The 17585-nt window shown below is 49.1% G+C and overlaps 2 protein-coding genes across 4 annotated transcripts; both read right to left on the bottom strand.

Annotated features, from left to right (window-relative positions):
* Positions 1–23: 23 nt before the first annotated feature.
* On the bottom strand, positions 24–3307 carry LOC137847264 (apoptosis-associated speck-like protein containing a CARD). 3 transcript variants are annotated; one of them, XM_068665557.1, is made up of 6 exons: positions 3134–3307; positions 2563–2874; positions 1120–1371; positions 798–829; positions 423–453; positions 24–79 (listed from the first exon to the last, which is right to left on the bottom strand). In XM_068665557.1, exons 2-6 carry the CDS (start codon positions 2837–2839, stop codon positions 39–41), a joined length of 633 nt encoding a protein of 210 aa, XP_068521658.1. In that variant the 5' UTR covers positions 2840–2874; positions 3134–3307; the 3' UTR covers positions 24–38. The 3 variants fall into 3 exon arrangements, 2 of the variants coding, with proteins under 2 accessions (XP_068521658.1, XP_068521659.1); XM_068665558.1 differs by lacking the exon at positions 798–829 and having other exon boundaries at positions 423–452; XR_011090894.1 differs by having other exon boundaries at positions 32–79; positions 423–829.
* Positions 3308–13458: 10151 nt separating this feature from the next.
* LOC137847255 (uncharacterized) lies at positions 13459–17031 on the bottom strand. Its single transcript, XM_068665546.1, is given in 2 exon segments — positions 13459–15598; positions 15600–17031. Coding segments are annotated over 2 exon segments (2223 nt in total). The 5' UTR covers positions 15989–17031; the 3' UTR covers positions 13459–13764.
* Positions 17032–17585: the final 554 nt, after the last annotated feature.

Raw genomic sequence — 17585 nt, 5'->3', positions numbered from 1 at the left:
TGCATTCAGAAAACGAGGGCACGAACATGCAGAGAAGTTCATAGCTCACATTGAAGTTCTGCAGTGTGTTTCTGGGGACCTACAAGAGAGAAGAGTCAGTGGTGAGGTGCAGAAAGCAGAGTGACTTGATTGCCTCAAGGGGTTGTGAAGGGCTGCTTGGAGCACAGCAAAGGTTAGACAACTTCTAAATAAAGAAATGCATCTGAGCAACAGGAGGGGGTACTTGCTCTGGTGTGGGAGAGCAGCACCTTCCAGCACTGTTCAGCACACAGCTCAAGGACAGGGACCACAGGCCAAAGACTGTCTGGATCCCCAGACATCTTAAAATGCATTATTGCGCCAAATGGGACAGGAGGGGACTTTGTGAGGATGATGTATTCAGTATATAAAGGGAAGACAATGCTGAGTAGTTCAGAGCTCACCTTGAGGATAGAAAATGTCTTCCCAGGGATCTGCAAGTGAGAGGAGTCAGTGGTGAGTTCCAGAAAACAGGGTGACTTGATTGCCTCAATGCCTTGGGAAAGGCTGCTTGGAGCACAGCAAAGGTGAGACAGCTTCTAAGTAAAGAAATGCAGCTGAGCAACAGGAGAGGATACTTGCTCTGGTTTGGGAGAGCAGCACCTTACAGCATCATTCAGTGCATGGCTCAAGGATGGGGACTGACGGCCAAGGACTGCCTGGATCCTCAGCCATCTTAAAATGCTTTACAGTACCAAATGGGACAGGAGGGGACTTTGGAAGGGTGATGCATTTAAAAACCAAGGGAATGATGGTATAGAGCACACACAGCGCTTAACCTTTAATATGATGCTACCCTGTGCCTGGACAGCTGCAGGACAGAGGAGACAGAGAAGTGAAAAAAATTAGGGTTAAAGCACTATATCTGCAGTCCTGGGATTCAGCTGGAAGCATGAGTTTTCCTAATGTGTTCTTAATAGCCTCCTCTACTTTTGTCGTTTGACAGTAACTGACGTGCTGCCACCTCCTATAGAAATGGCTTCTGACCATCCCAAGGACAAGGTGTTTATATGCAACTGTAGTTGGCTCATTATCCTGAAAGGCCCAGCCCCTATCTTGACTTTTTCACAGCTGGGAAGATAGTAAGGGTACATTTCTTACCTGTATATGCTAAAGTGAGAATTGGATTTGTTGCACATAGAACCTTATACAGGCAATATTTCTTTGTGACATCCCACATTGGCACCAGTTCATAGAGCTTCTGCATTCTCTTCTGGTTGGTTCTTTCTGACATGATGCTGTCAGACTGCTCAGAGGTCAGTACACGTTCACGGAGGAGAGCCATGATGACATTAGCCACATTAGAGGCTTGCTGGATCACAATTTGTTTGTAGAGCTCGACAAAATTTGCCCCTTGTAGAGAAGTGGAGAATACAGTTGGTGCAATTCATAGATGTCCTGGTTTCAGTTAGCACAGAATTAATTTTCTTCCTAGTAGCTGGTGGAATGCTGTGTTTTGGCTTAGGATGAGAAGAGTGCTGATAACACCCCGATGCTTTAATTGTTGCAGAGCAGTGCTTATACTAAGCCAAGGACATCTCAGCCTTTTGCTCTGTCCTGCCAACGGGCAGGCTGGGGGTGCAGTAAGAGCTGGGAGGGGACAGACCCAGGACAGGTGACCCAAACTAGCCAAAGGGGTATTCCATACCATCTGACGTCATGCTAAACAATATATAGGGGTGGCTAGCTGGGGGGAGGGGGCCGGACTGCTCGGGGTTAGGCTGGGCATCGGTCAGCGAGTGGTGAGCAATTGCATTGTGCATCACTTGTTTGTACATACTATTATTACTTTCCTATTATCACCATTGTATTATTATTGTTATTATTTTATTATTATTTTGTTATTATTATTTTCCTGTCTTATTAAACTGTCTTTATCTCAACTCACGGGCTTCACTTTCCATTTCTCTCCCCCGTCCCAGAGAGGGAGGGGGGAGGATGAGCGAACGGCTGCGTGGTGTTTAGCTGCCGGCCGGGTTAAACCACGACAGTCTTTTTGGGGCCGTTCTCACCAGGGTAGTTCCAGCTATGAAAGCATCTGAATGGTTGATGTGTCAAGTTCCCTCCTTCTTCCCCCAGGGAAGTGCAAGGTCTAATGAAGGTGGGATGGTGGAATTGGGCAGGAACCCCTTGCCCTCCACCCAGGAGGGTGCCCCAGCCCTGTGTAGCCCAGAGCCCCATCCAGTGCATTCTGCCTTTCTGCAGTGGGGCCCATGGGGAGAGGTGGGTTTGTGCAGGGACCCTCCAGCTGCTTCTCTGGGGTGAGGCTGGAGCAGAGAGCATGTTGCTTCATCTACAAGTTATTTACACCAACTGCAGACATGTAAGTGCAACCCAGATATTCCAGGGAGACCTGGGTAGAAGGAAGCATTTGCTCTCTATGGGACCAGGTTCTGAGGTGTGTGTCTTGGCACAGCATTTTGGGCTGAAGGCAGTACAGTGCCAAGGGGAACAGGCTTCTGCAGCACTTGCAGTAACAGGTATGGGTCACTTCGGCTCAGGGCTACCCCAGTCCCTGCCTGAATCTTATTTCCCCCAACTTACCATCGGTCAGCCTGCGCAGGAGTGCATATGCCAGGGTGCTCCTTCCCATGGCCTTCAGCACTCTGACTGTAACCTTCACACAATAGGGCTGTCCATAGTGGCTGCACAGCAGCTCGGCGAGGGCTGCTCGTGACAACCCCATCAGGCTCTCCAGTTTGATGCGCTCATACTGCTCCTCAGGCTGGATTTTACTGAGTTCCCTCTTGAATCTCGGGAAGGCGTATCTCCCTAGCTCTTCAAGGGTTTCCCGCAAGAGATCTGCCATGATTTTCTCCATACTGCCTCTTGATGCCCCAATTCACCACGGTGCTGCTGCAAAAGAGAGGCAGATGCTTGCGGATGAGTGGCTGTTGCAGGACGCAATCGCCCCCCCCCCCCTCCCCCTAGAGCAGGAGTTTTTTGCTGCAGGGAGGCAGCAGAAACATTAAGGACATTTTTCAGCTGGCGCTATGGGGACTGGCAGGTTATTTAGGGATTCTTGGCAGAGTGAGGAAAGACCGTAGAGCTGTGGTTATAATTACAGTTGTTTCAATTCATAACCATTTAAGCAAGCAGTGCAGCTTATTCTTACCTACAATAGCTTATTGTTGCACAGAATTTATGTGCAACAAAGTACACTATACTTATTACCACAGCTTTCTTACTGTCTAGAATTCTTGCTTTCCATGACTTGTCAGTCACTTCCTTTCTGGTAGCTGTAGAAAGTGAAACCGAAACCTTTTTCCCCTGTGGGAGCGCTGGGATGTCCCGGGATAGGGTGGAAACCTGTCTCCCCCCGTCCCTCACACTGCTCATCCCCTCCCCATCACCTCACATCCCTGCTCCCCTTCCCAGCCTCCCTCTGCCTCAGCCCCCCTGCTGCCTCGGGGACCCCACATACGAACCCCCCACAACCTCTGTGCCTCCCAAGTTCCGCCTGTGCATGCGCAGAAGTGGCGGCACCTTTGGGTGCTTCTTGGGCTGGGTGGGGAGCGGAGTGCAGGGGGGTGCGGCCGTTACCGAGCCCTGAGGGAACGGCACTGGAGGCACGGCACTGGGTGGGGGAGGACCATGTGTGGGCATTCACCCACAGACTTTAATCTGGGCTGGACAGCAAGGGGCGGGGGTCTCGGGTAGTGGGTCCATGCTGCTATGCCCTGGGATGCTTGTGTCTGTGGTGTGCATGAGGGACCAGTGTGTGACTGTGTGCATTTGCAGTGCACTGAAAGCTGGAGCAGCTAGTCAGTAGGTGGCCCCTGAAGTAGGTAAAGGGTTTGGGCTCTGGGCAGGGGTTCCAGGTGGACAGAAGAGCCATGATAGGTACTTGAGGGATCCACAAATGTGTGTGTGCTTGAAAACCTGGAGCGTGGAGTGTGCCTGCAGTACTGACCTTCTGTCTCTACCAGCCGGAGAGGAGGCAGGGGGCTCAGCTGTCTCTGTTTCACAGAATCACAGAATGGTAGGGATTGGAAGGGACCTTGAAAGATCATCTAGTCTAATCCCCCTGCCGGAGCAGAAACACCTAAATCATGTCACACAGGAACACATCCAGGTGGGTTTTGAAAGTCTCCAGAGAAGGAGACTCCACAGCCCCCCTGGGCAGCCTGTTTCAGTGCTCTGTAACCCTCACTGTGAAGAAGTTTCGTCTCATATTTAAGCAGAACGTCCTGTGTTCCAGCTTGCACCCATTGCCCCTTGTCCTATCATTGGATGTCACTGAGAAGAGCCTGGCTGCATCCTCCTGACACTCGCCCTTTACATATTTATAAACATTAATGAGGTCACCCCGCAGTCTCCTCTTCCCAAAGCTAAAGAGGACCAGCTCCCTCAGCCTGCTCCACTTCCTTAATCATCCTCATGGCCCTGCACTGGACCCTCTCAAGCATTTCCCTGTCCTTCTCCCTTTCATGTGAGTCCTGTGTGTAAGAGCTGTTGAAGGCAGCCGTTTGCTGAGGCAGCCTGTGTGACCAGTCATGCCAGTGCTCTGTATCTGTCTTTGTGTCTCTGGCATATGCTTGGCTTTGCTACCAGCTGAAACTGAAAAGGGGAAAGCATCGACTATGTCCCTTGCCCTGGGTGTTGACCCCGGGTCTACAGGCACTGGGCTGGGCCCCAGTGGCTGGACAGGAGCGGGCTTGGGTTGGAACAGCTGGAAGAGGAGGCCGCGCTCCTGACATCCATGCATATCTGGTGTAGTTGTCAGGATCTGGTCAAGACTGTGTGTATGTGATGGGTGCCTGATCATTTGCTAATGTGCCCCCAGTGATAAATTTCCAAGGAACCTTTAGAACTCTATTTGGGCATATAAATGCCCACCTGTGTTAGTGAATTCCTGCTTTAACTGAAATGGCTTGCAATGATTGGTTCAGGCCTAAAAACTGGAATTTGTACTTTGGGTGATAAAAAGAAATGCTTACCAAAGTATTTTCAAAATGTCCTGTTGGTAATAAATCACTTCCAACTATGAAATCGATAAATGATATTGGCCACAGAGTTGGAAGTAACCTGAAAGAATCAGGCTAAGGCTGAATTCTATACAAATTGGACTTGTCAAATTTGTGAAGAATTGGGTAGGAAATGCTAACGCGTAGTTACAGAGGATCAGTGTATCTTACATGATTTTCAAACTTGATGGAGCTGAGCAGTAGAACTGAGTAGTAAAGTGGAAATCTGTGATCTATGGGAGGGGAAAAAAGCATCACACCACTTAACTCTGCAAATAATGTACCTAGTGGAAATCTCTTGTGCCCCTTTCATAGGACAAATCCATACTCTACCATTCTGCCTGTAGATGAGAAGAGGCTGGACAAAGTAACTCATGGTCAGCCAGTATAATGGTCTGTGGCAGAAAAGGTCCACGTGTCCAGCTAGCTCGTATGTGACTGTGGAATGTCTTTTTAAGGATCTGGGACCCTTCTAGGGATCCTGAGAGAGGTTGCCTTTCAGAACAGCAAAAACTCAGGGATGGAGGATGAGCCAGGTAGCAATTTCGGAGCTGTCCTGCATGGTTTCACCCTCCACCATCCTGGGTAATTTAAGAGCTAAAGGCAACTGGAGTGGCTGCACTCAGTGGTGAAGTGGTGAAGAGGGGTAACCACAGGGCAAGGGACTGAGAAAACATTCAGAGCTCCCACCTCCACCACAACAGGTTCCTATGATGCATCCAGGAATCTTTCCCTGTGAGAGATTCTTGAGAATACAATGAAGGAAGAGGTGGGCAGACTCTCATAGAATCACAGAATGGTTTGGGTTGGAAGGGACTTGAAAGATCATCCAATTCCAGCCCCTTGCCAGACTGTATCTAACTTGGCCTTAAACATTTCCAGGGATGGGGCATCCACTACTTCTCTGGGCAACCTGTTCTAGTGCCTCACCACCCTCAGAGTAAAGAATTAATTCAGAATATCTAATCCAGATCTACCCTTTTTAAGTTTAAAACCATTCCCCCTTGTCCTATCATGACATTATCAGATACAGAGCTCACCCTGAGCTTTACTGTAGGCCTTTTTAAGGTACAGAAAAACAGCCATGAGGTCTCCCCAGAGCCTTCTCTTCTACAGGCTGAACAACCTCAATTCTCCCAGCCCCCTTTCATAGGAGAGGTACTCCAGCCCCCTGATCATCTTTGTGGCCCTCTTATGCACTCGTTCTAATAGCTCCATGTCCTTCTTGTGCTGGGGACCACAGAGCTGATCAGAGTACTACAGGTGTGGTCTCATGAGAGCAGAGCAGAGGGGGAGAATCACCTTCTTCAACCTGCTGGTCACGCTGCTTTTGATGCAGCCCAGGGTACAGCTGGCTTTCTGGGCTGCAGGCACACATTGCCAGCTCATGTTGATCTTCTCATCCAGCAACATCCCCAAGTCCTTCTCCTCGGGCCTGTTGTCAATCCAGTCTCCACTCAGCCTGTATTTGTGATTAGGATTGCCCTGGCCCAGATGTAGGACTTTGCACCTGGCCTTGTTGAACTTCATGAGGTTTTCACAGGCCCACTTCTAAAGCCTGTCAAGGGCCTTTTGGATGGCATCCCTACCCTCCGGAGTGTCAACCACAGCACACAGCTTGGTGCCATCAGCAAACTTGCTGAGGGTGCACTTGATCCCACTGTCCATGTCACCAACAAAGATGTTAAAGAGTTCTGGTCCCAATACTGACCCCTGAGGAGCAGCAATTGTTACTGATCTCCACTTGGACATTGAGCCATTGACCGTGACTCTTTGAGTGCAGTCATCCAGCCAATTCCTTACCCTCTGAGTAGTCTGTCCATCATATCCATGTCTCTCCAGCTTAGAGACTAGGATATCATGGGGGACAGTGTCAAATGCTTTGCACAAGTCCAGAAAGAGTATATCAGTTGCTCTTCCCTTATCCATCAGTGTTGTAAACCTGTCATAGAAGGCCACCAGATTTGTCAGGCATGATCTGCCTTTAGAGAAGCCATTTTGGCTGTCACCAGTCACCTCCATATTTTCCATGTTCCCTAGAATAGTTTCCAGGAGGATCTGCTCCATGATCTTGCCGGGCACAGAGGTGAGACTGACTGGCCTGTAGTTCCCTAGTTTTCCTTTTTTCCCATGGGGGTTATTTTTCTTCTCTTCTAGTCAGCGGGAACTTCACCAAACTGCCACGACTTCTCAGATATGATGGGTAGTAGCTTACCAACTTTGCCTATTTCCTCAGGACCCATAGATGCACCTAATCAGGACCTATGGACTTCTTCCCTACAGGGCTTTGTTCAATGGTACTCTACCAAGCAGGTCCCTGCAGAGGCCCAGTTCTGCTCTCCTGAAGCCCAGGATAGCAAGCTTGCTGTGCTCTCTCCTTGCTGCCCTAAGGATCCTGAACTCCACCAATTTATGGTCACTTCAGCCAAGGCTGCCCTTGAGCTTCACATTCCCCACCAGCCCTTCCTTGTTGGTGAGAAGAGGCCCTGCATAACACCTATCCTATATCTCAAAAACTTTTCTCCTGCTTCAGTTTCAGGATACAGTTCAATCTGCCAATTTCAATTAGGAAAGTGCAACTGGCAATGAAGACTGAGGCAAAGAAGTTGTTGAGTACCTCAGTCTTCTCTCAGCCTGTCTGCTCTCTGTTTAATGATACTCTCGATGGGTTCACCTGGGTGGATCCTGGACCTGGTTCATCCTCTCCCTGCCCCTTAGAGTCTCAGTGGACCCTGTTAACAGCACTCTTGGCTGCTCTCTCAGCTAGCTTACAGTGGGATTTTGCCTTGTCACTAAGGGCAGGCAGGTGACTGTTCCTCTGCAGCCCATGGTGTATCACAGTGGAACAGATCTCCACACTGCAACCCATGGAGAAGCCCATGGTGGAACAGGTGGGTCTGTCCTGAAGGAAGCTGTGGCTTATGGAGAGTCCCCTCAGGAGCAGATTCCAGGTCAGAGCTGCAGCCCTTGGAGAGGAGTAGGTGATCATGCAGGAGTAAGTGATCTGGCAGGAGCTGCCAGCTGTTGGGAACCTATGCTGGAGCAGTCCTCTCCTTATGGATGGAACCCATGGTATGGACCCCTATTGAAGCAGTTCTTGAACTGCACCCATGGAAGCTCACATCACATAAGTCCAGGAATGATGGCATTGTGTGGGAGGGACCCCACACTGGTCCGGGGGGCAGAGAGTGACGATGAAGGAGAGCCAGATGATGAAGTGTTCTGGATTGACTGCAACCCCCATTCCCTGCGTCATGCAGGGAGAGGAAACTGAAAAGGGTGGATTGAGGGGGCTGGGGGGGGGGGGGGGGGGGAGGGGGGTTAAGGTGTTATCCTGGTTTCAGGTTTTAGTTTGCTTTTGGTTTCTCAGTGTTCTAGTCTGTTAGTAATATGCAATAAATCATATTAATCTCCCTACGCTGAGTCTGTTTTGTCTGTGATGGTAATTGCTGATCACTTTCCCTGTCCTTATCTCTACACTTTTATTGAGATAACACCCAGCTCTTTTTAATTGTATTTTCTCCCCCTCTTCCTCTGAGGTGAGGTAAGGGGGAGTGAAAAAGTGGTGCGGTGGGTGGAACAGATATCAGGGGTCTCAACTGAGATGCCTTGGCCTGCCATGACTGTGCACCAACTCGTGCTCCAGAAAGGCTCCCACAGGTCCTAGGTCACATTTCCACATTCCAGATGGGGAATCCAGCTGCCCAAGGAGGGCAGTGGTTCTCTCTGGGTGGGCAACTGAATCAAGTCCTGGATGAAGATGTTAGGCAAAGGAGAAAACATGCCAAAAAATGGGTGTTAAGTAACTTTGTAAGTCTTCATTTTCAGAATTTTGAGGGTTGTCTAGTAATTCTCATAAAATGTTTCATAGTCCAAGGACATGGACGCTTTCTCTCCTTCTGTGTAAATATAGATTTATTCAGTCATTTCCAAGAATACATTTCATCCCAATACTTCCAATGGTCAAACAGTGTCTGTCTCAAGGATATGTTTATATTGGCATATTAATATTTCATAACTAAATAGATCTGGGAGTAATGAAGATTGGACAGATATGACATAGTCCAATCAGGAGCTAAGCAAGCTAACCTTTGGTACAGAGAAAACACTGATAAGTTCTCCAGGCCGTTTTAGAACTAGTGCAAACACCAATAATAAAAGCAATGGTAAAATGCCCATTTTCTTCATGATGATACCCTAAAGTTCATTACTTTAATTCCTGAAAGTCACTGATTGTTGGGAAAAACAAACAAACAAACAAACATAAATGAGCTGCAATGTTTCAATAGAAACATTTTTTTTTTTTTTTCTGTTAAGCAATGACTTTACCTGCTAACACTTTCCTCCTATCATCCTTGTTTATGAGCTGGCCAAATCTTTTTATTATATACAGTGTGACAACACCATGGCCCTCTAAGAGACTATCCTGGTTTCAGTTAGAACAGAATTTTCTTCCTAGTAGCTGGTGGAATGCTGTGTTTTGGCTTAGGATGAGAAGAGTGCTGATAACACCCCGATGCTTTAATTGTTGCAGAGCAGTGCTTATACTAAGCCAAGGACATCTCAGCCTTTTGCTCTGTCCTGCCAACGGGCAGGCTGGGGGTGCAGGAAGAGCTGGGAGGGGACAGACCCAGGACAGGTGACCCAAACTAGCCAAAGGGGTATTCCATACCATCTGACGTCATGCTAAACAATATATAGGGGTGGCTAGCCAGGGGGAGGGGGCCGGACTGCTCGGGGTTAGGCTGGGCATCGGTCAGCGAGTGGTGAGCAATTGCATTGTGCATCACTTGTTTGTACATACTATTATTAGTAGTACTATTATCACCATTGTATTATTATTATTATTATTATTATTGTTATTGTTATTGTTATTATTATTTTCCTGTCTTATTAAACTGTCTTTATCTCAACTCACGGGCTTCACTTTCCATTTCTCTCCCCCGTCCCAGAGAGGGAGGGGGGAGGGTGAGCGAACGGCTGCGTGGTGTTTAGCTGCCGGCCGGGTTAAACCACGACAGAGACAGACCTCAGCTGATACACAGAGGCCCAGGGCATAGCTGTATCATTAGAGTCCTTCCACACTCAACACCCAGAGGGTGTTGACCATGCCTAGGTCAACAATGGGCAGCTGGAGTGGAGGCCTTTTGGTTTATGCATGATCTTTGCCAAAAATGCAATTTATCTTGCCAAATTTAAGGGGTTAGACTAAATCATACAAACTGAATGATTCATATAAATTTGTTTATTTATCCAAGCCCCCATATGTGGGCCTAGAGACATCATAGTTGTGAACTGCAACTCCCTCAGGCAGAAACTGTCCTGTGCAGAGGGGGATGAACACTTCCCCTAAGAGAGCTCCTGCTCGTTCAGCCCAGGACATCATTGGTTTTGTCCTTTTTTGTCCAATAAAAGCTAAGAACCACTGGAGCCCAGCCAGGCAGTCTCCCACCTGTCACTGTAAGGCTCTCATCCATCCCTGGGGCGGAATTCACTGTGGATGAATCTAACTCAAAGTTCAAAGAACTAAAGAATCTAAATCTACGCTCTCTTAGTTTAAAGCCATTACCCTGTCAGTCTATGAGGATCCAATGTAAAATGGGGTATAAAATGGGGTAGGTAGATTATTCTCATGCCTGCAACTTTTTTTTTTTTTTTTTGATTATGGGAAAAGACACCACTGGAAATTAGCATCCATTCCCAGCAGAGAGAGGGGAACCAATGTGAGCTCCTGGCAAGCAGGCAGTGCCAGAGAGAGACAGCTCTGCCCAGGAGCAGCTCCTCTGCACAGCGCAGCAGGGCTGGGGGCACTGCCTGCAGGGGACAAGGGTGGCTGAGAGAAGGGAGGGAGATGTTAAAGGCAGTGTGGAGAGGGGATGCTGAGAGCTCACTGCAGGAGAACTCTTCACAACACTTCACAGAGTAAGTATCTGGCAGAAAGGTACAGTAGATGAGTGTCCCCCAGGAGTCTTCTAAATCTGCCATATCCCACGAATGATAGGACATGTCACAGTGTCTGTCCTGGCTTCTCTAATGTGGAGTACGGTGGTATTCCCTGGATCAATGATTCCCTGCCAAAGCTGTCAGAGGGACAGGACATGAGGGTTCCTTCTCACAGGACTGGCTCCAGGCTGTGCAGGCAGGGTGCAGGCAGGGGTGTCCAGGGCTGTGGTGCAGAGCAGGGTCCCTGCTGTGCCCCAGGGGCTGTGTGCCGGGACAGGGCCTCTGCTGCCTGCCAGGCTCAGCACTCAGCCTGAGCAGGGAGCTGCCCAGGGTGCTGTGGGGAGAAGCTGTGGGTGGAAAGAGCCTCCCCTTTCAGGGCAGGACAAGGTTCTGCTGGTTCTCAGAGGTGAACCAGCAGGACCTTGCCCTTGTGGTTTCTTGTGGTATCTGCATGTTTACTCTTTGCATGTTTTGTTTTCCTTTTGCTATCCTATGTGCTGACCTTCAGGGCTGTGCTGAGGATTCCCTCTGCATCTTTAAATAAACAAAATGATCCTACAGGGATCATTGCCTGAGACCCTTCCTTGGAGACCTGTGGTGGAGATTCAGGGGTACATGACAGTGTGGAGAGGTGGAGGGGGTGAAGAGTCCTGGCGCAGCAGCACAGGTGCACCTGTGATTGTTCCTTGTTCATGGCCAACACCCTCAGAGATGGTGAATTCACCTGCCTCTGTCCACAACATGCGAGAGAGCTGATGGCAGGCTGGCGTCTTTCTGGAGGGAAGTGAGAGCTGCCAGGAAAGCCCAAGCGCTTGGCAGGGAGAGTGCGTGCCAGGGAGTCAGTAGCACATGGAGCCCATAGAGCATGTCCCAGGTGGAGCCACCCAAAGGTAAGGTGCTAAATCTTGGTGGGAACAGGAAAGGAGAGCTCTGCAACTCCAGGGAACACAGCAGGCAGAGGGAAAGCAGAGCAGGGTACTGTGTGTGTGCAGTGCTGCTGCCTGAGGAGCCCCAGGGCCAGTAGTGTGGTGCTGTGCTGGGGAGGGCAGCTGGCCTAGGGGGCTGCAGGCTGTTTGGGGGAGGGGAATCTCCTGCAGATGGCAGCAGCAGCAGGGACACTGCCACTGCCCTTCACTTCTCCATTTGTTGCTTTGAGTCCAGCCCAGCAAGCTGGGCTGGGGAGGGGACAGGGAGATGCGGATAGCTGAGGAGGGTCTGGGCTGGGCTGGCCTCCTGGGAGAGACAGGGAGGACCAGTAGAGCAGGGGCTGGACTGGGTCCTTGTTCTCTGGACACCCTGGCAGATGCTGCCCTAAGGCATGGTCCCAGAGCAGCCTCTCCCAGCACATTCCCAACACTGAGCTTTTGGCCCAACTCGCACAGGTGGTTTGTTCCTCCACGGAAGGACACAGAATGACTGTCAAAAGGATATGTTTGCCTTGTCCATAATGAGACTGCACTCAGTATGTTAGTGGCGAGATGAACCCAAGTGAGTACAAGAGCCCTAGGTTGTTCCCTAGGGGTGCCATGAAGTGGGACAGACAGTGTCTCAAAGTCACTTCCCTTTGAGGGTAATATCCCCTGGGAAACCACATGATTGAAACAATGCCGGAAATTATGAAATATTCAGCTCTTACAATAATTACAATAATAATCTGCCTCGTTCTCAACTTTTCCCTAAAATGCTCATTCAGTGCTTGATTCAGTTTTCCACACAGAGGAGTCTAATTCTTTCAGGATGCCCTGGAGGAGCTGAAGATCTCACAGAGGAAATGTGAGTCGGGATGTGTGGGAGGCCTTCTGCAGCATGAGCTGGTTGGCAGGTAGAGTACCTGAGTGATTGTGCTGGGCACTCCCTGCACCCAGTGCTCCTGGGTGGGCTGAGAAGAGGCCTCCTGAGCACAACAGCTCCTTGTAACCCTGTGGATGCTGGCTGTGAGGTCACCTGTGTCCCAGCACCTGGCTGGCCAACAGGAGGGAGACAGAGTCTCTGAGGTCATAAAGGCCATCAGAAAGCTGCCCCCAACAGGGTGACACATTTGGGGAGATCAGGGGGAAAGTTGGGAGAATAAAGGTAGGAGATTGTGGAGAGAAGGTGGAAAGAAGATTGGCTTGGCTAAGAGAAAGGAAAGATTTTAAAGAAGTGACAATGGTTCAGGTAAGGCTGATGGTTCTGCAATATTCACTGGGAAAATAAAAAGTACCTGAAGCAGAACACCAAAGCTTACCTCTAAGCCTCTGCACAATCCCTAACTCTGGAAGGCAAGATCTAATCCCTATGACCGAAACTGAACACATAATACTCAAATCCCACATTCCTGCACTCTAGTCACCTAACTGAAGCAGTTTGGCTCCATGAGGCTGGGCAGGGTTTGGGAGATCCTTGAGCAGTCGCTTGGTCTTGGAAGAGGCAGGCGATGTGACACGGATCTGGTCAGGCAGTAGGACTCAAGGATGAGATGGGTGGGGATTCTCTGCTGAGGTCATCTGTGCCTCAGGATCTCAGGAGACAGCAGGAGGTCCGTTGTTGCAGGAAGCACGGCCGAAAGCACGACAGACACCAGTAGAGTCAGATCATGCTCCATTTTATTGCCCCAATAGCCTAACTTTTATAGAGAACTTAACAGGGGCGGACAGTGTTTCACACAAGATTATTAGTCAAAAGCACTCAGACGAACAACTGCAAGAAAACAACCCCTTGTGATTAGCAGTCACATAGACCTTGTCCTTGAAGCCAGCTACTGGTAACAATATTTTTCTGAATTCCTCAATTGGGCGATGTGGGAACACTGTCATGGGAACTTCTCATAGTTGCCCTGGTAGCTTGGTTTGCTCAGCTACAGCAAGCCATGGGATTTTTGCTGTTTCAAGAAATCCCTCAACAATTCCCCCCCTTTTTTTTTCTTTTTTTTTTTTTTTTTTTTTTTTTGAGCAAACCACGCCCAATATAACATTTTTGCAAGTAACCCTTTAACCACATTTATCACAATACCACATGCAATGATGAGTGACACCACAGCAAACAGAATCCTTAATCCCTCTTTGACTAATCCCAGTAACCATCTATGCATTGTTTCAAACAAATCAGTGAACCATTGATTGAAAGGATTGATACCATATTGAATCTTTCTCATGTGCTCTTTCAGGAAAGTAATGGATTTGTGAATTGACTCATTATGATCAAAAAGGTTTAAACAGTACATTCCCTTAAAGTCCTCACACCCATTCCTTTGAGCCAAAAGCAAGTAGTCAATAGCAGCTTGATCCTGTAAAAGCACATGTCGCAGACTATTTTGATCTGGTAACATCTCCTCAAGTATCTCTGTCGTGGCATAGGCTTGCTTCTCGGCCCAGCATACCAATTTTTCTAAGTCGTTACGTGCGGCCGGAGGTGCCACTCCAGGCACTAAAATTGCCAATGCCGCTCTAGCTGCAACCCCACACAATTCAACATTATCATTGCAATCCGGTGCAAGCAATGCCCATTTATGTGTGGTGATCTCACACAACTGTAACAAGCTAGGAGCAAATACAATGAGTTTATCTAAGTAACATGGACATCTGATAGCATTTGCAGGGATGCCTTGCCAGGCCCTATCCCCACAAATCAGAAAAACATCAGGAGGCAAGGCCAAAGCTGTACAATTGTTCCAAACACTGTAGTTGTTACCCCTTGTCTCCATGCCATAAGCCCCTAAACCCTGCTTAGCAGTGTCATTGTAATCACGGATGTTATTTGTACTTCTGTACCGGTATGGCCCTTTCCAGGTTCCTGTAGCAGGATTCATCTGATAGCCATGGCTACGTTCACATTTGTAGCCACCTTTCAGGTTGATACAGATTTGATTACAGATACCAGGGTTTTGGCATTCATCAGTACCTCCACAGATTCTCTTTTCTACAAAGTCAAACCCAGCTGGACAGTCACATTCATTTATGTTGCATTCCTTCAGGGGCTCATCACCCCAGTCCTTGCAGTCTCTCTGCTGGTTACACACTTTATTGATATCTATGCATTCTCCACTTCTGCACTTGAATTTGCCAGGTCCAGAGCACTGAATAACATCGTTACAGTTTGCTTCATCAGTGCCATCCAGACAGTCTCTCACACCACTGCACTGCCTACTCCCATGGACACAGTTCCCATCTTCACATCTGAACTGGTCTGGCCTGCAGGTCCGAGTAGGGCAGTTAATTTCATCACTTCCATCCTTGCAATAAGGATCTCTGTCACATCGCCACTTCTTGTAGATACATTCACCTGAGCCGCACTGCACCTCACTCACAGAACACTTCACCGGAGGTGCAGGCTGGCGGCCACACTGCTCCAAAGATTCATCCGAGTGGTCGGAGCAGTCACCTTGACCATTGCAGACAAAGCTTTTGGAAATACATTGCCCACTACTGCATGTGAACTCTGCTGCACTACAAGTCACATTGCCACAATTCTCTTCATCTTCTCCACTGTCACAGTCTTTTTCACCATCACATTTCCAGGACACTGGGATACACTGGGTTGACTGAAGACCACAGCTGATTTCATTTACCTGGCATGTTCTCATATGACACAGCTCAGCACTTTCGTCAGACCCATCTTCACAATCCGGATCCCCATCACACTGCCATCTGTTTGGCACACACTGACCACTGTTGCACACAAAGTCAGATTCAGCACGTCTTCTTCACCCAAGCACTCTCATCACTGCCATCTGAGCAGTCTTCACATTTTGCTCTAGCACTGTCGGCAGCAGTGCACAGGCAGGCGAGGGCGAGCAGCAGGCAGAATGCCCCACAGCGCGGCAGTGCCTGCCGCCGCCCTGCACGTATGTCACTTATACTACTCCTATTACCCGTGCTAGTAGTGTCAGTGGCATCCTCCTGGTACCGTTTCTGTCTTTGTTGCCCCTTATTCTCCCTCTTTTCTTTTTGCCACTGACCATTCACCACAAATGGATGAGACACATGATTACTAATTAGGAAAGAGAGTGTAACGTCTGCTATACGGCTGCAGGCAGTGCCAGCTGCAACCTTAGGTTTGTGAAAGAGCCTGCCGGTGGTCATTTGGCAGTGTAATCTGCGTCTCTGCACTCCTGCCCCGCAATAAAGGTAAATTGTCAGTAGTAATCCGTAGAATGTGGCAACCCCACGGAATCTTATCCAGAAACATAGTTATAACACCGATCTGGGGACTAATAGTCTTTTTTGCATTGCAAGATAAACCTTTTATAAAAAGAAAGCTAGAGTGAAGCAGCACAGCCGCTGCTGCCGCTGCCTCCATGGTTATGTCAGACAGGCTGCAGGGTCCTGATGTCCGCCCCTCTGCTCTGTGCCGACTCGCCGCACGGTGAGGGTCGGCTACCGGTGTCCACTGGCGCCTCTGGTCTCCCGTAGCAACTCGATCTCGGATGTCCCGCGTCGCACTGCGATTACTTCAATTTCCCGCGTTTTCCGCGGCTCCGTTTCCCGCGTCCCTCCGCGGCTCCTTTGTTCAGGTCGGTGTGTAGAGTGTTTCAACGTCTCTCAGTTGTTCCGGCGTCCGCCAGGTCTGTCCTTGTTTCTCGTAGTTGGCCGTAGCCCTACAGCGTCAGTCAGTGCTCTCTCCGTGCGGTGGTAGGCTTGCCGTGTGCCTCGGGTCTCCCGGCGCCGCTCCGATGTCCCGGCGCCGCTCCGATCCCTCTGCCTGTGTGGGTCTCAGCCTGTTCGGGTCTCAGCCTGTTCGGGCGCCATATGTTGCAGGAAGCACAGCCAAAAGCACAACAGACACCAGTAGAGTCAGATCATGCTCCATTTTATTGCCCTAATAGCCTAACTTTTATAGTGAACTTAACAGGGGCGGACAGTGTTTCACACAAGATTATTGGTCAAAAGCACTCAGACAAACAACTACAAGAAAACAACCCCACCTGCAAGAAAACAACCCCCTTGTGATTAGCAGTCACATAGACCTTGTCCTTGAAGCCAGCTACTGGTAACAATATTTTTCTGAATTCCTCAATTGGGCGATGTGGGAACACTGTCATGGGAACTTCTCATAGTTGCCCTGGTAGCTTGGTTTGCTCAGCTACAGCAAGCCATGGGATTTTTGCTGTTTCAAGAAATCCCTCAACAGTCCGTCGCTGTGCAGGTGGGTGTCAGGGCCTGATAGGCCACCTTAAGGCACATGGCTGGTGCTTGTGTGTGTATTTCAGCTGTGCAGAAGAAATTAATAAGCTACTGACATGCAGGTGGCTTGAAAATTAATTACGAGATGACTCCTGCCCTACTACCTAACAGAGCTGTACATAGCTATCTCCTGCCCATTGACAAGCTTAAGGGCCACGAGCAGATGCATGGCCTTGGACGATGACTATGACCTTGCTTTTATGTGTTTTTTTTGTTAGGCCACTAAGAGGGTGCCAGGTGGGCATATTCTTATGAGATGCCAATGGTGCCTTAGAAACTCGAAATCCAGTAGTAAGTAAATGGCTTTGCTGAGGACTGTGATGTCACTTCTGGCTCTGGAGCTGAGAGGCCAGCAGCAGGAGCATGGCTAGGCAAAGGACTGGGAGGTCCCATCTTTGTGAAGTAGCTGCCAGGTCAACCTTTGCCTCTTGGCTGGTAGATAGGCTTTTAGGTTCACATCTCCCGGCATCTTTCACAGGCCTGCAGAAGACACCTG

The sequence above is a fragment of the Anas acuta genome, chromosome W (genome assembly GCF_963932015.1).
Source record: "Anas acuta chromosome W, bAnaAcu1.1, whole genome shotgun sequence".
NCBI lineage: Eukaryota > Metazoa > Chordata > Aves > Anseriformes > Anatidae > Anas > Anas acuta.
The sequence above is the reverse complement of the archived record's forward strand: the minus strand, read 5'-3'. Positions and strand labels throughout refer to the sequence as shown.